General features: G+C 44.4%; 1 protein-coding gene across 5 annotated transcripts in view; it reads right to left on the bottom strand.

Moving 5' to 3' along the window:
• The window catches only part of RBFOX2 (RNA binding fox-1 homolog 2), a 173,552-nt gene that overhangs the window by 124,821 nt on the left and 23,623 nt on the right, over positions 1 to 25,108 (bottom strand). For all 5 annotated transcript variants that reach the window (XR_004357380.1, XR_004357377.1, XM_032689497.1 and 2 more), the window contains exon 2: positions 13,169 to 13,219. Coding sequence is in view for 3 of the 5 variants with exons in the window: in XM_032689497.1 (XP_032545388.1) it covers positions 13,169 to 13,219 (51 nt within the window). In the remaining 2 variants the exon portion in view is untranslated. The remainder of the gene's footprint in view (positions 1 to 13,168; positions 13,220 to 25,108) is intronic.

Genomic DNA, 25,108 nt, shown 5'->3' with positions numbered 1-25,108 from the left:
GCTTCTGATCTCATTCAGAGCAAAGCAGTCCTTAACCATACCTGCACCACCACCATCCAGCTGGATTACTCTCATGGCTGCAGCAAACAGCTCACTCCATCTGACTGGTCCCTCGGGGAATTATGAGCATAAGACAATTTAGAAAAGTGTGTGTATGTAAAGACTAACCGCACTACTGTTCTCCTGCTTTATAACCAAAAGAGAAACCATTCTTCAAAGTCTTTTTAGTGTATATATTTAATATGGGACTTCCGAGAAGGCATATGGATAGATATCTACCTGTATCTTTTAACAGGCCATTTTACCATTCTGCAGATCTCACACGCAGCAAGTACTAGAAACACACAGAGTTTGCAACACGGGATGTTCCAACGAATTGGCACTTGTGTCAGCTGATTAACTTGAATCAGGAGGATTTTGGCTCTCACAGAAGCAGAGCAGCTATAGATCCAGTCTTCAACATCACTGCAGTCTGTGTGGGGCCACATACTGTGACCTTCAAACACCTTCAGCTGAGCTCACATTAAGGCTGTTACACCTTCCCTTCTTTCCCCGACATCCAACCATGAACAAGAAAAAAGAAACAAAACCCCAAAACCAAACCAAACAAACCAACCAACCAAACAAAAACAACCAACCAAACAGTACTGTAAATTCCATTCCATTGCATTTTCTGATCAAATCCTGGGAAAATTAGACTCTTCCACTAGAGATTGATTGCAACGTTCTTACTCTTCCAATCCCTTTCTAAGACAGACACCCTGAATGAGTAGCAACTCACTCACACTGAGTTTAGATGAGATGAATGGTTTGAATTAATTATGGCTAGTCAATATGTGCATTTATTTTGTCCTAGGTCCTATGCAATACATTCTCATCTTATCCTAATCCAAATTTCAGCTCTGAAGTGTAGCCATACTGTCTGACAGCTATTGTAACTGCTAGAGAAGCTACTCATTCAGATAACAAAGCAACAATAATATATTAAATTCCTCCCTGTTCCCAAATTTCCAGAAAGCAACAGTAACCAGAACAATCTTTTTTCATCCTTGTGTGACCCAAAGAATGCACGTTTCCTTTCAGATAAAGGCCTTGCTATGGTTATCTAATGCTAATGTCACTACAAACTGGATTAGAGACGCCCAGAAACCTCGAAATACGTACATGGATAGTCAGCTGTATCCAGATTCTAAGTCTGAAGGAAATCAAGTGCTCCAAATTGTGCCTAATGTAGTTAAGTTTGCCCTTTAGGTAGCATAGACCAGTAAGAACATATTACACAGTGATTAGATTAATTCTTGAGTGAAATTCAGATGGCTGGCTCTATCTGTCTATTGTGTTAGTATATTTCAAATTATTTCAGAGACGATCACTTTTCCCATACTCTTCTCCACAGCAGCAGCTGCTCAAGAAAAACAGCAGTTCTCTGTCCGGGGTGAAGTTGGCAGCAACTGGGGACAACGCTGCTGTCAGAGTTCAGCTCCCAGTTCTGAAATGCCATTCTACTGGAAATACCAAAGAGCCTAAATCTAGCTACATATACCACGGGATGTAAAATATCTCTATCTCAGCTTTCAACAGAAAGCTCCGGAGTCTCATGACATTTACTTCTTTGGCCCCTGTCAGTCTTTCTCCAGACCCTGCAAAGGATCAGAGCTAGCTGCCATAAATGGCTGGAAAACAAGATGTTCCAGAAGCACTTGGAAATGAGCAGCACTGTTTTAGCTTAGGGAGACCATGGCAAGGAGCCAGGGTGACAGGTGCCCCAGAAATACAGATGACGATCAAACTGTTGCCAATGTTAGCCACTGCTGTCCTCCTGACCTGTAAGAAAGGATAGCCCAGGTGTAGCAGGAACAAGGGACCAGAAAAGGCAACGATGAGTTTGCTGGCAGTACCTGAAGTCTCTCCTCAACAAAATCCAGCTGCAAAGGAATTTCAGTGGGTCTCATTAGATACAATTCTACTGCTAAACCTTTATTAGGCCTGGCAGCAAGTCAGTTTGGTCCTGCTGTGACATCAGAGTGCAGCTCGTCACCACAGGCACCAAAAGAGTTAAATACGCAGATTGCTGCTAAAACTGCCACAAGCTACAAACCTGCTACAAACATTCTCCTTTGTAGGGCAGCAGCAACTAAATCCACTCCCCAACAATTGGTTGGCCTTTGGAGGCAGAGGCGGGAAAAGACAGGTTGGGGGGGACTGTCCCCCCCCAAGTAAATAGCAGCACAGCATCTGCTCCGGTTTTCAGTTAAAATCAGTGAGATAGTGCTCATGATTTTAGCAGCAGCCTCTGGAGACAGCAGCCTCTGACCTTTATCAGGAAGAGCATCCTTGTCCTCTAATCACAGACTTCCTGGAAAATGCAATCTAGCTGGTAATTAATATAGAATGGAGGGGGGTGGGAAAAGACTCATAACATCAAATTACCACTGCAAAAATTTTTAAATACATCCCCCACCAAAAGGCAGAAGAATTCAGGCATGCTCTCACAACCCATCTTGCTCCCATAAGCATTGTTTAACAGTACTTACTAAAAAAATTTTCTCCTGTCTCCCACCATCAAAAAAATCCTGCCCCCCCGCTCCCCAGTGTTGTTTTGCAGATGTTGCCTGCAGCAGCACAGCATCTTACTGTGAAAGCTTCAACACAGGTGTGCAGAGCATGACCTGGGCAGAATTACATGTGCCATTTCCACTGGGAAATCTAAGAGACTTATTAAGCCAGGACAGTGCCGATTAATCTACTAATGGAATGAATCAGAAGTGTGTTCCTGGCCCTTTCCCTTTCACATCCCAAAGCCTCAGGGGAGCTGAAACCATCTGGCAAATGCCTGCTCCGAGCAACGTTATGCTACTCCTGGAAATACCTCTCCCTTAATACTAAGACGAATGAAACCATCTTCCATCCACCAGCTATTCTCGGGAGCATCTGCGTAGCTCACTGAGGTAGTCTGCTTGCACACAGCATCCTTGCCCAGCCAATGCAGAGCTGCTCACTCACCATGCAGGAGATGGCAGCAGAACAGAAAGCGATCCCATTCATTTACTCGGGGTCCTGCTGAAGCAGCCGGACTGAGCGGGGTGGGGAAGCGGTTGCTGCACTCGGGGTAAGGCACACGGGCTGCCCTCCCACGGCAGATCCCAGCCACAAGGAAGCACTCTCCCTGCCCAGACTGAGGAAACTCTCCTCCCGAACTCTCTCAGTCCTTTCTTCGTGCAGGGTGAGTTGCAGGTAGGGTAACAAGGAGGGGGTTGTTTATGTTAATTTAAAAAAAAAAAATAAATAATAATAATAATCTTTCCTGGAAACATATTCATAATGGAGATCTGACCAGAGAGCTTAAAGGGAAATCAAGACACCAAACAACTCCAAGGTTCATACATGATACATATTATTACTGTGAGACAGAGGGAAGGACTGACTCAGAGATGCTGAATACCCTGAACCCTTTGAGTAATAAGCAAGCTCAGGAAAAAACAGAGTTGAGGCAGCTGTCAGAAAAAAAGGAACTCTGTCACTTTTAAGATCATATAGGAGCAGAAGAGCATCCTATCTTACAATTTAGACACCCCACAAAAAAAAAAAAAAAAAAAAAAAAAAAAAAAGAGAGAGAAAGGCCCAAGACAACAGCAGTCATATGGTTGTGGAACAATGTAGATGGTAACAACTGGTTTTTGACTGTCACAAAACAACACAAGTACAGGGCAGGGGAGACAAGAGGCCCTCCATGCTCAGAGACAGCACAGAGCATGTTTAGACAAACATCCATCAGGAATTGCCTAACTTGTTATTACAGACTCCTAGAAACTGGAACTCTGGTCCCCTAAATTACCATTCCACTGCTTCACTACATTGAATCAGAAAATGTTGGTTTACCCCATAATATCTAATTTAAGCCATCCTTGATGCAAATTTAGCTGTCTTCAATGGACATAATAAATAATCAACCCCCATCCTCCATGCTTTCTACTTTCTTTTTTAAAAGAAGGAACAAGCTTGGTGTTTTCCTCCTGTGTCAGTCTCTCTGAGCCTCTGTTTCTTGTTCTTCCCTGGACTATTTTCAGATTCTGCCTTTGTATTTCCTGAAGTGCTAAAAGTAGGTACAGTGCTCTCCTTTCTGTACCAAGCTGTAAACAATAACTACCTTCTGCAGTTATGTGACACACCTGGAAATGCATTCCAGGTTTTTAAGATCACAAAAAACAGCACCAAATAGTCAGTCTGTTATTTCCTATTACCCCAGATCTTTCCTTGGATATTCCTTGTTAGCCAGTAAAGTCTCCATTTTATACTGCATATACAGTTCCTTTTGTTAATACAGTTCGGTTTTGTTTAATTTCACATTGTTGGATTTCAGGCCATTTCTGCAATTCACTGTGATCTTTCTGACATCTAATCCTACCTTCCAAAGGCTACCAGCCCTTGCACATACACATATTCAGTCACTGTTTTATTACCCTGATGTTTGATGAGCAGTACAGAACAGCAGAGCAGCCAGGCCAGACCATGTTAAGACTCCAGATCACACACGCAGAGACAAGCATGATATAATTGCTCCACATACGGTTTTCCAATGAGGCACTCAGCCCCTTCTTAATTTCACCTTTCATTTGCCTAGTTTATGTAAAGGTCATGTGGGACTGGGTCCAAAGCCAGTAGCTTTCTCCATCTGCCAGGCCTGCTGCCATGTCAAAGGAAAAAACTAAATTGATCTGACATGATTGGCCCTTAAAAATTAGCAGTGTATGTCTGTTGTTGCCTTAATTTCCTTTAGTAAAGGATCTGACCATAAGCATCTGATGTTTTTCAGCATCTTCCCAGGTTCTGTATCTACACTGACCCGTTGAGTTTCTTGGCATTTCCAGCCTCCTTTAAAAAGAAAATTAGGATGGGAGAATAATATTTATTCACACATACACATGTGCGCGTGCGTGCACACACACACACACACACACACACACACACACACACACACACACACACTCCATTCGCTTGAAAGCTGTGAGATTTCATGATGTGTGGAATATACACTGGAGAAAACCCACCACTCCAGCACAGCCTCTGTGGGCTTGAAGGAGGTGACCATCCTGCAGTGCCCTCTGAGCAGCAGCAATGCCGTGCAGCACCGTGCCTCCTGATCAAACCAGCTCGGGCCAGGAGCCTGCCCAAGCCAGGAAAGCCTAGAGATCGCCTGCTCAGGCTCCCCTCTAAAAGCAGCTCCATCAGGAGCACTCCTTCTCAAACATCCCTCCTGTGTGTCCCTTCTGCTCACCCTGAGACATTTTGGAACAGATTAAAGACCTGCATAATGGAAACCTTTTCCACCATGACTCGGAAGAACGAAATATCAACGCAGCTCCCGTGGAGGGGCTGTCTGTGCCCTCCCTGGATGCTGCCCGTGCTGGGTTCAGGCAGTGACCCATCCTCTCCCCAACCCTCTGAACAAAACTTCCCTTGTCCAGAACAGAACACATGAGGAGTCACCCCCAAAACGCTCGCGGGACGCCAAGAGGCCGAACCACCTCTCCCCTCTCTCCCTGCTGCTTCAGCCCTTCCCGCCCTACAGCCCGGCGGGAGGGCTGCGCCAGGGCAGCCCCGGCGGCAGCGGGACGCGGGTCTGAGGGCGGGCGGGGCGGGGAGCGGTGGCCGTGCGCCGGCTGCCCTCTCCCGGCAGCCCAGCGCCAGCGCCGCCCCGGCCCGCAGGGCTGCCCCGCGCACCCGCACTCGGCCCCCGCACCTCCCGGGGCCCTCCCGCTTACACGGCAGGGCAGGGCAGGGCACGGAGGCCGCAGACGACGCTCCAGGAGCCCAGGCTGTCCACCAGCAACGCGCTGGGGCACTTATGGGTACCTAGAAACAACAGCTGTGCAGGTATTATTCAGGAAAAAAATATATACAAAGTTCACATAAGCTGCTTAAATTTTCTTCTGTGATTTCGTTTGGTTTGGTTTTGTGGGTTTTTCTTCCAAGAAAGAAAACCCTTTCCAAGAAGAAAACCCGCACTCATGCGGTGACAGTGCAGCTGTGCAAGCTGAGGACCCCAAGCCCCCCTCACCCAGAGCTTCAAAAGCACTTTGGTTTCAAGTTAAGAGCTGCACAGAAGAACTTTTTCCCCATAAAACATACCTAAAGCAGGGACTTGTTGCCACAGGATGTTGCGGATGCCAAAGATCTAGACAGGCTCAGAAACCATTTAGACAAATTCAATAAAGAAAAAATCTATCACAGGTGACTTGAAAAAAAAAAAAAGAATAAAAATCTATGGCCAGGAAATCCCAAAGCCACAGGATTGCTTGAAGAGCACAGAGGAGGGGAAGTATCACTGAATCTTGGCCGTGCTCCCTCTGCTTTAAGTACTTGCTATTAGACACTGTCAAAGCCAGAACACTGGAAGGCAGAGACCTTCTGTCTGACCCAGAATAGCTGCTTTCATACCCTCAATAGGATATCATATCCATCAACAGGCTGTTTTCTCTGCACCATTTGGTTTTGGTCCTCCAGCTGATCCTTTTGCAGACTACTTCTAACACGCGCCACACTCTAGCATAATCATTCAGCAGGAAAAATCTAAACAAGATGCTGTCCCTCTTGCCAAAGGAACTGAGGGTCTTGGGAGTCTCCAAGACTCTTGCAGACACTGGGTAACACTCCAGTGCTCACATCACATGAGAAAACGTGGAGTCCTGGTCCCTTCAAAGGATGACTCACATCTCCTCTTTAACCCCAAGCAGAGATGAGAAATTGCTTGAATCAGAGGACTCAAACATGAAAGGAATTCGTATTACATCATCCAGCCCATTTCCTGCCAACGCCTTATAACCCCAGAGCTTTGGCCAGACTATTCATCAGCAAGGTATTTGTTACTTCCCTTGAGAAGCTGTTTATAGGACTTAAGGAGCTTACTGTCAGGAAGTCTTCCCATGTATCTGAATTAGATGCACTCCTTAACTACCTCTCCTCATACAACTTTTCTCCACATGGTTACTTATTCTCTCTTGTTATTGATTAGGAGACAGGCATGCATCGGTATGGATGCTGGATTGTTTATGGAAGGTATTCAGGGCTCTGTAAGGAAAGGCTACGAAGGCAGCAGACATGAGAGAAAAGAAGAACAAATATACAGCCAGAGTGATCTGTTTGCAAGACCTGTGTCAACTGCAAGGCATCATGTTTCCTGTATTATTTATGGATTTTGATGCTACGAAATCAGCTAAATAAAGGAAAGGAGAGATTTAGGGGAATGTGGCCAATATAAGCAGAGAGACTTGGTTCAGAGGGAAATTTCAGAAACCAGGTTTATATCAAGTTAAATTATTTAGCGGTATATGTTTTACAATTTTTTTCTAATCCCACTTGCTGTATCTTCCTGTAGCTTCTTCTGGATATAGTTTGGCCTTGAGAAAACAAGGAACCACTTCTTTGTGCTTCAAGTGATCAACCAAGTGTCTGGCCAAGATGGTTCTGGATTTACAGAAGACATATCACTAGATTAGTCTCAGTGGATCTTACCTGTCCTCTTCCAATTCATCCTTAATTATTTCAGCTTCAATCCGTACATTCTGTTCTCTGTTTTCCTTCTCAAGATGTCACAATTTACACTGCTTTAACTTAACTCTCTTCCACTCTATCAACACTTTCTTACCTTTGAATGTGCTGAGAGTTCTAAGTAGTGTGGGATGCAATGCAGTAGAGGATCTCTCAAGCTCCTCCTCTTCTGCAGTGTTAAATGGCTTTCCATAAGCACATCTGAACTCTCCCACACTTCTCACAGCTTAGTGAAGCAGTAACATCCCCAGTAGTTACCCCACTACACACCTTCGAACCCCTCTGTGTGCAGCTGCCTCACAGATGCTTCCCATCTCCTGAACATGGTGGACATTTTTGCCCAGACCACATTCTCTGAAATGAAGCTTGTTATTTTCTATGGGACACTGCAGTTAGGTCAGTAATAGAATATCCCTTCGGTCCTGTCTAGTACAGTGTGAAAACATTACATTGCTTGTCTGAAGAGAGGCTGTAGGAGCCAGGACACAGCAGATTTGGCAACCTTACCCTAATTCACCTCATTTTGAACATAAGGAAGATGTTTAGACCATCATTGGGATGGTCTCATCACAAATTTTGGTTTGATTGCTTTCAAGCAAAGAGGCACTCCTTAAAAGCACTAGGAACATCAAGCCTGGTCTTCTTCATTTTATAGAGGACCTCACATGCTTCCTGATTTCTGTCCTAGCTATTTACTCGAGGAGTAAGGTGTCAAAATTTTATTTAAGTCTCTCTAGAACTTCTGTCTGTCCCCCAGTTTAAAAATTTGTGTCAAATACACTCTTCAAACTAAGAGTGTAAGTAACAAACATACCAAAAATCCACAAATCACCCTCCTTTATAGGTCCTGAACAACTTAACACTTCCACTGCCACCATCTCAGGGGCTAATGAGCCAGTTAACTTACACACTAGAGGGATTTTCATAGTGACAAGCAGAAAAACAAATTAAAGACCAAAACACTTGTCAGGAACACTATTTAGATTTAAACTCTTGAGACAGGAAGTCTTTGTTCCACAAATAGGAGGGACTGTGGCTGGTGCTATCATGGTACAAGTAAAAACAACAAGTGCCCAAACCATTTTCCTCTGGGTCCCTCCTGGAGGGAGCATGTCTTGCTTCATGCAAGAGCATGTCAGTCTGGCGATATGAAACCAAGAGAATTTTTTGTGGGTATCCTAATCCATGCTGAACCTCTCAGCTGCTAATCAAGTGGTGACAATATCCCAATTCACACTTCATCCACAGGACAGGGAAGAGGAAGATAGGTGAAGGGGTCTCAGACTCCACAGAGCAGCAAGGACAGAGGCTTCCCCCTCTGAACTCTGTGCCGAGATCCCTGCTGCTTGCCGCAGAGACCACCAATGTGAGCAGCAGTGCCTCTGTGCATCCAGCTCCAACGGAAGCCTGGTGACCTGCTGTCCTGCCTCCCTGTGGGAGCTCACACACCCCCTTCACATCTCAGGATGAAGGGCTTCCTTGCCGAACTCCCCGCATCTGGAGGGACTGGGCAAAAAAAAAACAAACAGGGGGAAAAAAGCAATAGGAGAGGCTTCCTGTTCTCACAGACTGCCACCACTGCAGTTCAGCTCCCCCAGACCAGCTTGCAGCCCCAGGGAAGTGAGCACATGCATCCTCCTGCAGCCTATGATGCCCCAACAGATATCCCAAAGCAGCAAGTGAGTAAAGACCCAGGGGAACAGCCTGACAATTGCAGAGGATTTAACAGCATTTCACCTTAAGCTTGAACTCAAACTGAGGGGATACTGATAAAGGTGTTCCTAGCAGTTGCCATGGGCACCCACACTACTTTGGGCTGCAGTCTCATCTACACACACGAGAACAACAGGTCAGACTTGGTGAGTGCTCAGATGGAAAACCAGTCACTGAAATTAAGCTGTTGAAGGAAGTGTCACTTGTGATAGGTAACGATGTTTCCACCACATTAGCAGCAAGCCAATGGCCCAGTTTGATTTAAGAATTGTACTCAGAAGTACAAGCTTTTAAAAGAGGCTTCAAACCAATATCCTAACCGGTTGTGATAGCTGAGGATCACTTTCCATAACAGAAGAGGTATAATAGCTCTAACATCCTGACCCAGTTCTAATGTATGCAATTACCTCCTGCTTCCATAAACTCTCTCTCCTCCTCTCTTCCCTTCAGTGGCAGCTAAACAAGGTGTTCTTGCTCATTTTGCTTCCTGTTGGGGAACAAAATTATTCTGTGCAGCTGCCAAATTCTGCCACATAAGTGCCAGTATTCATCACTCTAACAAATCTCAGATATCATGTCTAATACAGTTGGACATAAAAAGCACTAGAGCAATACAACATAGGTCTTGGCTATATACAAAATGAGCTGGCACAGTCAGCGTGGAATAGCTTTTTGGAAGCAGCGGATGTACACTTGATGAGTTTGTCTGTATGTAAAAGTATATCAGGATAGCTGTACCACTCATTTTCCCTATTGAGACCAACTCACAGTACCTCAGAGTTGTTTGTCACAGCCTGGGAAATGAAGCAAGGAAGTCTTGGTTCACTGCATTTTAGGCAGGCACTCGCATTACAAAAAAAGAAATACCACTTTGCTGGCAGAACCAACAGAGAGATGAAGAACTGAATAGTTGAATAGTCCCCAGAGAATAAGCTCTCCTCACCAAAAGACTTGGTTCTCATCTCAGTTAGCAATGTTACACTAGCACTTCCCTTATTTTCCCTTTTTACAGAGGGCTTTGTCCCTACCATCAGCCTAGTTCTGGGGAGAAGGAAGGGCATCTCCCATTCCTGAGCATGCATTAGACATCCCCAGAGCAAACCTTGAATTCTTGAGAACAGTCCCAGAGGGCTCTCCAGATCCTGACACAGCTGCAAGATAGATCCAGTAATGCAACACTTCAGCAACAGAAAGCCTCTTTTTAGGTAAACTTACACAATAATGATTTAGCACACATGCTCCCCAGGGCCTATCACCACAAAAGTCCAGTAAGCCAGTGCTTTGGCAGGGCAGGTGAGGAACAAGAAGGCTGTGCAACAACCCAAAGCTTTGGGTTTATCATAAAGCAATCACATAACACCAGAATTATGAGAGAAACAGCCTCAATATGAACCCCATCTCATATGCTTCAGTGCTGCTGCCCATGCATGATGACAACAGAAATCTTAAATACTTAGGAGAAGATAAAAAAAACTCCATACTGGAGAGCTAAGCATTCCCAAATGGCCAAAGCAAGGACTCAAACCAATCACACATTTCCATTGGCAGGAAGAAAATCCAAAAGAACCATCTGGGTATGATTTAACCACTAGGGGGTGTAAAAACAGCATAGTGAAAGGTTTGCAGACAGCAATTAACGGCATTTAGAGCCTGAAGGAACGAAAAGGACATTCAAACAAGGGAAGGAGTAGGATGCTACATAAAGTGAAAGAAAGGGCAAGTTACATCCACAGAATTTCTGGCAGGACTACTGTGGTCACCGGATGAAAAGCCCTAAAAATAAGCTCTGCTTTGCTACTTCTCCTTAAGAAAACACTCTGGAAAAAAGCACAGTCCAAGTATTTACAATAAAGAACTGCAACGGGAAACAGCAAGACACATTGACTTACCCTCACCAGCTCAAATCCAACACAATTGCTCCTGCATCTCATAATTGCTCTGTTACAGGGTGAGGATCCCTACACATATTCTGACACCACTTCCTCCTTTCCCAGTGCAAAAAGGCAGGTGATGGATCAGCCATTCCTGACTCTCCCACACCAGCCCGAGCCTGTGGCAACGGAAGACTTCTTTTTCTGCTGCTATCAAGTTAGAGGCTCCCAATCAGATTAGCTAAAAGCCTTGAAACCTCATTAGTGAAAATCAGATCTGAATTTAAGCTGCTTCAGGGACACAAGCAAGACAGAAGGACAAACACTTACCACAGATCAAAATGTTGTCAAGAGTAGGAAGAAAAAAACAAAACAAACAAAAAACCCAACAACAACAAACCAGCCAAAAATATTTTTACAAGTATTTGCTAAATGAAAACACACAAGTTAAACTGAAGCTGTTTGTCCTCCAAGAAAATTCCATAAAGCTACCTGCCATCTTAAATACACATACTTGCTAACATTCATTATTCCCTGTGTTCATCCATACAGAGCCTTACACGGCTGCCCAGGCTGTAATTCTCATTTCACGCCCTGGCTGTTGTACAGCTTTCTGTGCCCATCTCTGCTGATCTGGTGACCTGCCAGTAACAGCAGTTCTGGACTTTCAAATCAGAAGAGTTCTTACAGGATGAGAAAGAGGAAATCTGTGAAGTGGGACATACTGGTACATACCAAAATAGAACATCCCTAAATGGGTAGGTAAAATGAAGCACAAAACAGGGTGCAGAGGGTGCCACCAGACTGGGAAAGCCAAAAGCAAATATGAACCACTTTAAGGATCTGAGACTGGCTCTGCCTCTCAATTTAGTTTACCTTACTTAGCCTGGATAGAGTAGGAACACAGCTCTCCCAGCATCCCCGTGCGTAGTATTTATTTGTGTTAGTTAGCAGTTTAATATATCCCAGCAGACATTCTGAACAATTTCCTCCTATATGGGAACTCACACACACGTACCAGGCACCAAAGGTTGGAGCTCTTCAGTTGCTGAGGCTGCACTATGCTGCACTTCCTTCATAAAAACATCTCCCATTAAGCTGTTACATATACCCAGACCTCATCAAGAGATGATGAAAATCACTTTCTTTATATAGCAGTACCTGAGAGTATTAAAGAATTTGATTTTGGTTTTGTTATTTGCTCATTACTGAAATGTGCTGCATTATTGATTTTCCGTGCATATTAATTTCCTGCTACGCTGGTTCATACTCTGCTTTGCAGTAGCGCTGCAGAGCACTGGAAAAAACTTCCTTCTAAGAAGGGAGATTTAATGTGTGACAGTTGTATCTCACAACCATTAAATTTCATTTGTTCCAAAGCATCTCCTCCTTCCATCGCGCAAATTCATCAACTGGGATTTCTCTGTCTTCTGTCAGGAGCCAAGAGAATGCTTACAGATGCAGTGCACTGAACAGTGTCATTTTTACTGCTGTAGAAGGAGAACATCCTGAATAAGAGCAAGGGGCAGGGGCCCTGCAGGACTTGAAAGGAAGGCAAGACAAGTTTACAGATACTAGAAACAACCCAACAGGACATGTCATTCCCTACTCCACCAGCAAAGCAGACCCTTACAAAAACTCAGTGTTGTTTTGCTTCCCAGATGCCAGAATTACAGCAATAAGTATAAAACAAGGTCAAGCATGCACTGGCACTGAACATCTACATTCATTAACACTGAGGAGATAAAACAGGAACTTAGGACAGAGATTCTAAGTTTTGACGTTTTTAAGGATAAAGAATTTCCTGGACTGTTGGTAATGTGGATGATATTTAACCACTCATCAGGCACCTTGCCACATACTGTTGGAGGCCAAAGAAACCCATTCAATTTATCACATATGTCTCCAGAAACATTCCACAACAGAACAAAACTATTTCCTCTCCATAACACGACAGCCAGGAAGCTGTCAGACAAAACATTCATAAGTGTACGGAGACGTATGTACACACACATTTACTGCAATCAGACACTTACTTGATTGTCTCTTGCTGGATATCCATGATAACCTGAAGTCAGAGGCTCGTTCTGCAAGACAAGAAAACAGAGTGAACGTAGGGGTTACAAGGAATAGAAAGCAAGTAAATAAATGTCTGTGTTAACTCGGCCAAAGACAAGAACCTGCATGAAATGGGAGAAGAATGAGCTAAAGTATTCTGCCAACTTTCTTTTTTCCAGGTAAGCCAATACACCTAAAATTTATTTTCAACTGCGTGTGCCAAATTGTGCAGAAAAAAAAAAAAATCAAGGCCATAAAATAAGCATAAACTAATCCTATCTTACCCTCTGTAATATCAGTTGTGTATAAATTTTGTTATTTTCTGAAGAATTTTTCAGTGCAAACACATTTACCCTCGTGAAAACTGAACAAAACTGAACACAAAACTACAGAAGCTATCGCCCACCTCGTCTAGTCTTGAAGAAATGCTTCCCTAAACATCAGACATAAAAGTGTCATTTTTGTCCTTTTCAAAACTATACTCATAGTTTAACATGAACTTAAAAAGCAGTCAGTGTAACTTCAAGCACCCTGGTAAGCCTGTGCAATACCTCAACACTCCCAACAGGAAATCAATCCTCTAGGCTTTATTTCTTCAACCCAGAAGGGACTCTGAGCCTTCACATTTTGTGATATTGGCAGCTCCATCATTCTGCTCTGCAGGAAATATATGAGCCTCCAAAACTTCTGGAATTTCTCCACGAAATTCCCAGACTAGTCACTATTTTAGCAGTGCAGTGAGGATTAAGATAAACATACTTCATGATACTTCCTAAACGTTTATTTCTGTTTCTTAATTTATTTTCGGTTACTCTCCCTCCAACACATCCTATGTGGAATGGGGAAAGGGCACTCACACATGCCCCAGGCGTGCATCTTTGTCTCGAGGTGGAGGACAAATTAAACTAGACAAAGCCTATATAAATTCCACCCTGGTACCCCTGTGCGTTCACAAGCAACTCCCAGCAGAACACGAAGAGGAGAAGGAAAGGAAACAGCCACCCTCCATGATCACTTTTTAAGTCTGTTCCTATCTCCTGTCGGGACTTGTAAGGAGGAACTCCTAAGTCAGTCCTGCACTTTCTCCAGCAGCTCTTGGGGAAGGGAAGGTTGAGAGAAAAGAGGCCCAAGGGGAAGACTCTGACAAAACACAGCGAAACAACCTCAAATTGTCCAAAGCAAATACATTCTGGGCATGAAGCTGACTGAGATGTACAATCGCTGTCAGAAAGATTTTGTTGAGATGTTTTGGGTTTTGTGTGGGGACATTTGAGTGAAACAGGCCAGCTCCTACCAGAGAGAGGTGTGCTGCCCTACACGGGGCATGTGGCCACTGGCACAATTTCACAGTTTACACAAAACGCTTTAACACAACTTCTGGTGAAAAGTAAGGTGCTAATATTTCAGTGCAGGAACTAGCATTGCTATTTTAAGTTTGTATCCATCCTCCCTCTCTTCCTCTTTACCTCACGCCTGCCCAGGGGATTCTCCATGGAAACTTGCCAGGAAACATCCAGCCTCTCCTCATGTTCTCATGCTAAAGCTACAGTAGCACGCACAGTATGAGAGCTTCAAGGACAACAAAACTTCTGGCAGTCGGTTTTTGGGGATTAACAGTGATTAATTAGGCTGACCACCCTGCGAGTACATTCTTCTCAAATACCAATAGCCAGCAAGCAGGTTAAGCACAAAACTCTGCAAATAATTCAGAAACAGAAGGAAAGACACAGAAGTTGGACAAAGCAAGTGGTGACTGTCAACTATAGCACCACTCAAAGCTTTTGGGCTTTAACTAAGAACTTAATTAAAGAATAAGCAACACCACACACGGTTAGTTCTTTGCTCCCCCAATGTAAGTACACCTAAGAAGCACTGTGATTGTCTCTCCAACAAAATATAGTTTACCAACTTTTGTCTACGTGTCATAAATATCCAAACAAAAAAATGTATCAAGAGAGATGGTCTTCTCCTGAAAGACTATTTCAGGTATGCTTTTAACAATACTTGTACACACACCTACAAGGTCAGTACCTCAGACATGCTCATGTGCCAGTCTCTCAACACCTTGTAAACCAGAAAGATTTCCACACAGAGAATGATGTACGAATGGACATGTTGCCCTTACGAGTACTAAAGACATGGGCAGTGAATGCAAGTTGAAAGTTATAATGAAAAAAGGGAAAAAAGAAATCATTATTTTGAGGATAATGTTCTTCACATTGAGGACTAATAAAAGCGACTGTCACCACGAGGCTTTGGCAGAAAAGAGATAACACCGAACTTTATGGGATTTCCTGAAGTCAAAGAATCTGGATGCATCTACATCTATAAACAGTAGAGTTTCATAAGTAAAAGCAAATCAGAAGAGTGTGAAAAGGAAAAGAAAGATGATTACAGAGATCTTAGAGCAGTCCACAATACATGAGAGGTCAGCAAGAAACAAGAAAAATCAAATGGAGGAAAAAAACCCCACATTCACAATCTCCACTTCGCTTTTTGGAAAACAAACCCCACAAACTGCAGATTAAAAATGTCTGAGAGATATGGCTGCATCAGAAGGTAAAAGAAGAGGTGAAAGAGGGTTACATTAGGAAAGCAAGAGTTTGGAGATAGCAGAGGTTAGAAAGAGGGCAGCAGCTGGAGCATTAAGGTCACAAAAAGGCCAAAGATATCTCTTCGTCTTTCATACAGCAATGCTACCATCAAGTACTGGACTCTTTGCAAAATCCCTGCTGTGCGTATCATTGCTCTAATTGAACTTAACTCTCCAAGAGAAGGCAGGAAGCGCCTGGGGAAACCGTCTCCTGCCAATAATCTCCAGTGCTGCCAATTTTACAGGTCACTAATGGTGAATCTGGGGCCTGCTGCATGATTATTCCATACGGAGTTTGCTTTTGTTGAAAATTAAACAGAGCAAGAAATGAAAGCGTTAAACTCCTGCAACTGGAACAGCACAGTCCAGCAACATCCAGACAGAAAACCCCTGCTAGTAGGCAACCTAAGGCAGCAGAGGCTGGGGATACAGCTCAATCTCCTCCTCTGACTTTACAAGCACAAAACTAATCTCACAAAATGGAAGTGAAAAAGAGAGAGGGAGGTTTGACACAGATAAACACCTTGCCCACAAACATGGAGGGACCCTGCCTTCTGGCAGCAGCCTGATGGCCTGATGCAAGAGGGAATCCCCAGATAACTCCATCTCTTCTGTGCAGCTCCCTCCTGCCAATTACATTCTCTCTCGATGCCAACATGCAACCAGACATTCATAAAGAAATTGAGTTAGGCAGCGCTAGCCTGCAAAATCAAATCAAACTGACACCGGGATGTTTCATTACTTTGTTTACCACTGAAAGGCATTTCTCAGGTACTTGAGATTTTCTTTAGAGTGGAGAGAATAAAACTAGAAGCTGAAACCGTAAATCAGCTTTCTACAACACACATGGGGATTTTATTCAAACCGTATCAATGATCTCACACATGGGCTTCCACACTTCCATAGGATGTGCGACCACATCCTATGTGCGACTGTACCCCAGTGATAGTCTCTGTGCAGGCCAATTGGATTTAACAGGACGAAAGCCACAACTCAGTTAAATTCACTAGGCCTTTAACCCCCACCCCTTTATTTCAAATTTTTCCTGTTCCTTCATTTCCCAGCCTTGCTAACACGAGTTCTTTCCCACTGGCACTTGCACTTTGTGGCAGCCCTTACTATTGCAAGTCACAGGTACTGCCTCAGGTCAAAGGTAAACACGGCACAGCCATTTGCAGATGACTGAGGCACAAAGGAGACGCTCCTGCACTAGCAGAACAGCCAGGCTTTGAGGTTGTTGGGATTTTGACATCTGTCAACTTGATAAATTTTAAAAGTTGCTGAATGAGACACATCTTAAAAATGTAAGGAACTATCAATAAACCTGGACACCAGTAAGAAGTGATCAGATCTGCAGGTGGTATTAACTTATGAAAGGCCACAAAGGTCTGGAGTAGAGTCATTCCTCTAGAGAAAATGTCACGGCCCTAACACATAATGAAAGTCCTCTTACCCTTCGCACAAAATTAAAACTAACTTTTAGCTTAAAGAGGCAATAATCCTCTTTGACTAACCTGACCGCAGAACAAATTAATTTTACATCACAACTTGCCATTTTGCCAGATGCAACAATCACTGAAGCCTGATTAGCTATTGTTTCTTTACACCCAAACTAAACCTAAAGCCTGCAGATTAAAACTCTGCTGGTAGGAACCACTAGCTTAGTGAGTTCATCCACATTTCCCTAGCAAGACAATGAATTCCAAGCTTCCACTTGAAGTGTTGAGTCCTTTCAGTTGCAAAGATAACCTCAGAAACATGCCCAAGCAATCTCTTCCCTGGATCTGCAGCATTCTTGCTTTCCTGACAATGCCAGGAAAAGTGAAGTAAATGTAGTTCTTTCAAGTTTCACGACGGCCTGACGGGTTCTGAACAGCAGAAGCAAAACTCATGAGAGCAATTCATGTGTCTCTGCTCTGACCGCCCCCGAGAGTGCAGCAGCCTGGTGGCTTGGACAGAAGTGACAAGGGAGAGTCCCTGCACCAGAAAGCCAGAAACCCCGGACTACACAGAGCAATGAAATAAAAGGCAACAAGAAATTATTTGTTCCTTCCAAAAGCAAAATGGGATTTTGATGTGATGAGATAGCACAAGCTACACATTTATCAGAGACTTGTACTAGACAAACAGAAGCCACTTTTCTAGAACACAGTGAATAAGATGTTCACAGAAAAAAAAAAAAAAAGGCTGGAAACACTGGCAACGAAGCTATTAATCTGAAAGTGACAGTTGCGAAAAAGTAAAGCTCATGAGCCAGACAGAAATCCCAGCGCTGTTCATCACAGCCCAGTGGTTTCACCATCTTTTTTGTTTTACTTCTTGCATACCAGGAAAGACAGAAATCCTGTGCTGAGGGAAGGCGGGGTGAGGGGGGGATTGTCTCGAAAAAGGCTTTTTAGCACTTCAACTGTGGCAGAGCACTAGTAAAACTGTAAACACCTTGATCTTATTATCAGTTACCAAGAAAATGGGCAATTTTTCATCAGACCCTTACTTGCACAAACTGTTGCATATAAACAAAAAAGAAATAACCATTTCTTTGTCTAAGTGTATCTGATGTGTTCAGTCTGCCTTCTCAATTGTGTGTGCTGTCTCCTACCCCAAATTGTTTTGGATAAAATTAATGGGAGAAAGCAGCATCTGAGGGTGAATTACCAATTATTAATGGAAAACTGAACTAAGTAGTTTTTAAATGGATCTTAATGTTACCCTTTTCCCTCAATACTTATCCTAATTCGATATACAGCTCTTGCTAATCACTCTGCGATCCCAATAACTGTGTCTATAGTGTGGGACGCTTCCCTTCAGCTGTCTTCACTTTCAATTAAACTTGCTTCATGGCTTTGGCCAGTTTCCAGATGAGCAGACCTCATCTAGTAAAGGTCTTCCATTTATCCACTTCCTTGTTAATGCCCTGACATCAACAGCCTGTACAATTTTCTGGATGCAGGTAACAGGACTTACATTTTACTCCTTACAAACACTAATTTTTTTCTTTTTTCAGTGTATTTAGGGACTAGAAGCTTGAGATTTTGATAAAAAGCACCACACCAAGTACACTGTGCATGGTTGCCCTTGATGGCTGGGGAGACACACGCTGGCTAGCACAGCCTTGGCTTCCGACACGCGCCCGAATGACTGAGGCCACTTCTTGAGGGACAGAAAACCAGGGTTGCAGCTGCCAGTGCAGGGCGCTGGCTGAGGGGGGCCTGATGCCGGTGGCCGTGCCCATGAGAGCAGAGAAGCGCCCACAGGCTCCTCGCTCTGGATCCTGGCAGAGGCCAGGATGGAGGTTCATCCGGTTCCTCTTCCTTCCTGGAATTCTGGCCCTGTTGCTGCAGTGACAGCAGCCTCCAGCCTGGCCCCCTCCACCCCACTCCAGGCTTCCCCGTATCCTAAAAATATCATGTTTTCTGCAGAAGCCAGTACGATGTTGGATGCACGGGGCAGGAGAGCTCCTGTGCTGCCAGGTCCCCAGTGCCTCACAGGGCTCCAGTGAATGTAGCTCTCCACCTCCAGCCTCTCACCGACTCCAGCCCCATAGCACAAGGGGGTCACCGTCACAGGTGCCCACACTGGCCTCTCAGCTCTGCAAAGCTGGACACCCAGCTCTGCTGCAGGGACATGGTACTCACGGCCCCAGGCAGCCCAAAACCCACCGTGGAACTGCAGGTCTTCCGCTTGGCCGTCGTTACAGAGCAGGACCCCAGCAGAGCCCGCTGGAGGGAGGCCAGGCCTGCCAGAGGCTCCCCGGGCGGGAAGCCCAGTGACACAGTAAAGACAAGAAAGGAAGGTGATGTCAGATTAATAAAAATAGCCTCCTGCCCCAACCAGAGTTTGAATAGTCTGGAGCAGTCAGCTAAGGAAGCCCACAAGGTAGCCAGACAGAACCGGGCAACTTTGGGATGGTTGTGTCCCTGCTGAACAGAGCCCCAGTGACACCACCCAAATATGTCAGTGCAATTTTCTGTATTTTAAAGTACCTATTTCCTCAATTCTAACCTCCTGGCACTTCTTTTCCATGAAACTCTATGTATATAAAAGAAACAATAACTGACTGATACAGCTGAGGCTGCAGAGTGGAATATAGACAAATACACACCTGATCAAACCACACAGAAAGGTGGTATTTAAACCTTCAGATCTATTAAAAGATTCAGGATGCAACAAGTTTACAAATACATACTCAGGCTTTAAGCTGACAGTGTCCGTATGAAGTTACAGAACAGATGTCTAATGCTGTAGAGAGAAGGGGGACTTTTATACACAGAAAGCACTTCCTCAGCTAAAATTGAAGTATTTTACAGAGATTCTTTATAACAATGCTGACTCCTCCCTGACTTTCCCCCTTCCTCCCCAAATAATGGAAGTAGCTCTCTGGAGGTCAGAAGCAGCTTTTCCCCAGCTAAGTTTTTCATTTTCCAGACCAGCCAAGGGGTGTTTTCAGCTTCTCAAAGAAGTGGGATTTCATTAATTTAGTGTAATTTAAATGTGCAAAACATATACTTTTTTTGGACTACATATGGCAGCATCCTCATACTGCTCCAGGCATAAAGGAAATACAGCCTGACTCTGCTGGTCCGTGACCTATGTCGGCAACAACAGATCCAGTGCAAGTTAAAGCCCCTGGGAATACTGTGCACAGTGTGACGTCTATGATCCAGCAAATACAAGGACACACTGCATGCATAGAAGTCAATAGCACAGAATATTGATTTCCCTCATTTCAAAGCATTTTAAAATGGCAGTTCATCTTTGTTTATACTCTTACTCTACAGGAACAGGACAGGGGCCATAACAAGGCTTAAAAATCCAGCACTGGGGGCACCTTCACATGCCGTAATTGTTACATGGGGCTGAGGAAGCATTTCACACGTAATTCACTCTAAGCAAATTCATTAGAGGGCAACATACACAGGAAAATCCGGCTTGCTCAAACATGATGGCTACAAGTTTTCACAAGGTGAAGAGGGTTACAGAGTTATGCTTTAGTAACTAGCTTCATTGCTTCTGTTTGCTTAAAAAAACAGGATGGAGAATACCGGAGAGAACAGGACAAGGGAGATGACAGACCACAGATCCAGAGGGGAAGTCAGTTGATCACAAACTCCTTGGCTGATTTTACAAATATTCACAGGCTCAAAGGCTAAAAAGAAGAGTAGTCCTACTTCCCAGAACAAAATTATTGTTACCATATTTCCTTCAGAAGAAAAGAATGAAGCTAATTTGTTGCTTGAGTGTGAAAAGGCTGTGATACAAAATTAAACCTGCCCTGCTCTTAGGAAAATTGGCACAAAAAAGAACGAGAGGCACAAAATTATGCTGTATACCAAGTGCCGCAGGCAAATAGGTGCGAGAGAAATTTTCTGTGCCCTGGACACACTGGCCCGATTGCATAAGCTGCCCTACATAGTTGCAGAAATTATTTTCCCAGGTTTGCATTACAAACCATCTTCCCTTGGCCCAAAGATATAACTTCCTCGAGCAGTCTAGCCAAATGCAGTTTCATCTCCAGAACACTGTGAGTGCCCACAGCCAGCTAGAGAAAGGAGAGAAGCGATGGGGGCAGGCACAAGGGCTGAAGTTGTAATGGCAAGGAGCTAAAAAGCCTGGAGGAGGGAGAGAGTACAGGGCTTGGGGTACAGGGTGAAGCAAAGGCAGGCTTCAGGAGTGCCTCAGCAGCCAGGACTGCTTCTGATTAAGCCTGCAGGACTGTGGAGCTGCACAGGAAGCGCTGGGGAGGGGAGGGGGGCTGGGGGTCTCAGAGCCACCATCCCAAACACACTAGAAATCTTTGTGTTCCAGCAACACCATCTGGAAACAGTTAGAGAGAAACAACTCCCAGTCCTTCCTTCACAAAATAGAAAAAAAATAATAAACCCACTCTTAAGACCATTAAGTCTGGTCTCTTCATCCCCCTCCTGGAAAACTCTTCTCCCTGCAACAGAGGGGAACAAAAGGGCATCTATAAAAGGGAACGAAAACCCCTCGAGTGCTGCTGCAAGGGCAACTTGCACAACATTAGCTCCCTCTGCTTTTGAGGGGCATCCCAAAGTGGCACCCCAAGGGATGGAGAAAGACCAAACCCTCGTGTCTCCTTGGCACACACCGCTTCAAAAGCAGCCCTGATCAAAGAGTATCCAGTGCAGTAATTGCACCTAATACGATCAACTTGACAAAAACATGGACAGTGAGTCATCCTGCAGCTAGAATATCCCCAAATGAGCGCTGTGCACATTGAGGGCTCACCCTGAACTCTGGCCCTTTGGAATCTCCCATTTCTCTACCATAAATCCTCACATGGATGCAAGAGAACCCAGTCCAACAGAGGCAAATATTCCAGACACACGTGAAAGATTTAATTCTGTTCTTAAGAGGACAGAAAGACTGTGATGCAAAGCACATCATCGTCATCATGCTGTTGCTCCCCTACTGCCTCAGAGGTATCAAGGATCAGAAAGGCAACAGAGATTGATCCAGCCATTTCCAACCCATGACAAGCTCCTTCCGATAACGACAGGGACAGCCTGTTAGTGCCTCAGCACATGTTCTGAAGACAAAGAGGGTGTCTGTCTCCAAAGCCCCATTCACTACTATTTTAAAAGGGAAAAGTAGAGGTCATGACTGTTGAATTTTACCAGAATAAATCCCCATGTAACAGTTTATTATAGAGGTACTCCCCTTGCAAGGGTTGCTATCTCCACAAGGAAGTAAAGCCTGCAGGGCTTTCACCCTTCCTCCTTGCTTTTACCTTTATTCATCTCTCCCACACACATCAGTATTTCTCAGGGTTTTTCTTCTAATTAGACACCAAAGTGCTAAACACTTGCCTGCAAAAAATGTAGAAACGTATCAAAACAAAATCAAAGCTAACCTTTCAACATCCCAATTAAGCAATTCCATATAAAATGTAACATGAGTGATTCCTGCTATAAACCAATGCCATTCCACTACAAAACAACACACCTTTGCTTTTCTTTTTACATCCACCCTGTAGCTGACTGCCACCTTCTTATGAGCCACAGACAGTCTGGATGGGATGTGGCCACATGCCAAAGCTCTCTATAACCAGAGTGCAATTCATAAAAATAAATTTTAAAAAATGTCTTGAAATAACAGGTTTTCTAAGCCATTAACCAAGGACTCCCTGGAACCCACTTTTGATATATGAACCTCCTCACTGCTCTCATGAAGCTAACTATTGCTAAACACGACCACCCTGAGATGCCTGCATGGTAGCCGTGGTCACACCTCTACTGTAGAGCATATGAAAAGTGAGAAATCCTACCTAACCTACCAGAAATACCCAGCCTAGATAAACAGCACAGGATGGCAGGCTACAGCTGATGTCCCAACCTAGTCAAATAACTTATGTTGGAGGGACAAAACATCCCCATGCAGGCAATAGTCACCATTAGAACAGGATTAAAACAAGGAGAAAGGGAACACTAATCAAAGGATCTCCCTCCCTCACAGAGGAGGAACACCTCCTCTTTGGAATAGTTTTGAGGAGTTTAAGTAATGCTTTGTTTCAAAATTTTAAGAAAAAGGAAGAAAGGCCTGACCTTCCCTTAGAAGGCTGCATCCAAAAAGTTGGGAGAGTGCTCTGAAAAGAGAGGAAGATTCGAAACAAAACACCACCCAACTCAGCTATGGGGACAGAACCAGGCATTTACAGTAAGTTACTGTTTCCATTTCACTGCACACAGAAGCAAGGCAAGCCTCTCTGAAGGCGTTTCTAGGAAAGATCGTGTTACTGTGGAGAGCAAAATTAACCAGCGAGGTATCTGCAAGTGGTCTGAATTGTTCAGTTTAGCCAGGATGGGATTGCTAGCCCTGCTTATAAGGGAATAGCTGCTGCTGCTTGTATTCCACCCAGTAGTCTCAGGCATTGGATATTCTTATACATCCTGTATTTAGATACAGCCATCGACAACAAAATTAAGACTGCAACTAAACAGCACAAGCTCATAGGAAGAAATTGGACCTATGAAAGGTCAAGACAGGTGCCAGAGGTCTTTGCAGTGACTGCAGCACTAAAGCACCAGGATGCTGCAACCCAGGTACCTGGGAGACTGCAAGATCTGTGTCTGTCAAACAGGCAGGAGACAGACACAGTTCTTCCTTGCAGCATCCTGCACGCCTGCACTGCCTCCAATGCATTTCTCTCTTTCTACCAGCTCTAGGTTTAGTTAAAGCTCATGAAGACCTCAGGAACAGCACACAAATTCCTTACAGGGCCACAGTTCCACCCTATTGTCTTTATGGATAGTTTGAAGCCCCTGGAAAAAGACCTATGCCCTGCTACAGGAGGTCTCAAAACCCCCAGACTGCATATTCCTGCCAGCACCACACAAAAGCATCAAAGCCCTCTCCCTTCCCCGCCTGCAAGACAATGTAATAAACAAGGAGGGGGAACTAACCCAAACTAGTTCCTTGCAGATTTGTACCCTCTTTCTGCCCCGCCCCCCCCCCCAGCTGCTTCCCATTCCAGCCTCTTGCAGTTATAACCACAGCCCCCCTCACTATGTCCCCTGCTATGGTTCCTCCAGGCAAAAGGAAGCAAACACCATGGCATGGCCAGACAGATCGTCCAGCTGCTCCATATGGAGTGCATAATCCACAAGTCCTGACTGCCTTGCCTTTTGTGGGGCACTTGTCTGCATCTCTCCCATCCCATCATCATTTTTCCAGAAAGCCTTTAGGAAAGTGATAGCATTACAATTCCTCCAACTTTTAAATGTGATTGAAATTACCACTTGATTTGTAAGTGTGCATGTGTGGGCAAGGACTGTCACAGCACATTCACCTAAAGCTTGTTTCCTTCATAATTTAGTCTAAAAACCTCTCCTGTGCGCAATCCCTGGAGACTCCTTTGCATTAAGAAGTAACATTTCCCTCCCTGAGCCTACGGATGAAATGCAGAACAGAAGAGATCTAAAAACACTGGGCTCCTGAAATTACAGCATCCTGTATCTTCCTATGTGGCACATTCAGATGAAGGAAACAAAAAAGGGAGCCACCCTCCCACTGAACACACAAACATCTTAAATTAGGTACAGAGAAACTGGCAGTATAGCAAACTCCTGAGCTGGAGCAGACTGAAGGCACCCTGGCAAACAGCAGACAAGAGCCAGTCAAAGCTTAAAACCACGCCAAAGCACCACTTGCTTTTTTTGTTTTATTTCTCACGGTTCCTTTGTAAATATAGCCAACATTCTTAGTCAAAGCTCTAGACAGTTGCAGCCCTATACATTCAGTTCTACTTGCTCCTTCCTTCTGCGCATTTGGTAACAACTGTTCAGCCCAAGTATAAAGGGATTAA

The sequence above is a fragment of the Chiroxiphia lanceolata genome, chromosome 5 (genome assembly GCF_009829145.1).
Source record: "Chiroxiphia lanceolata isolate bChiLan1 chromosome 5, bChiLan1.pri, whole genome shotgun sequence".
NCBI lineage: Eukaryota > Metazoa > Chordata > Aves > Passeriformes > Pipridae > Chiroxiphia > Chiroxiphia lanceolata.
This window is presented reverse-complemented; position numbering and strand designations above follow the sequence as displayed.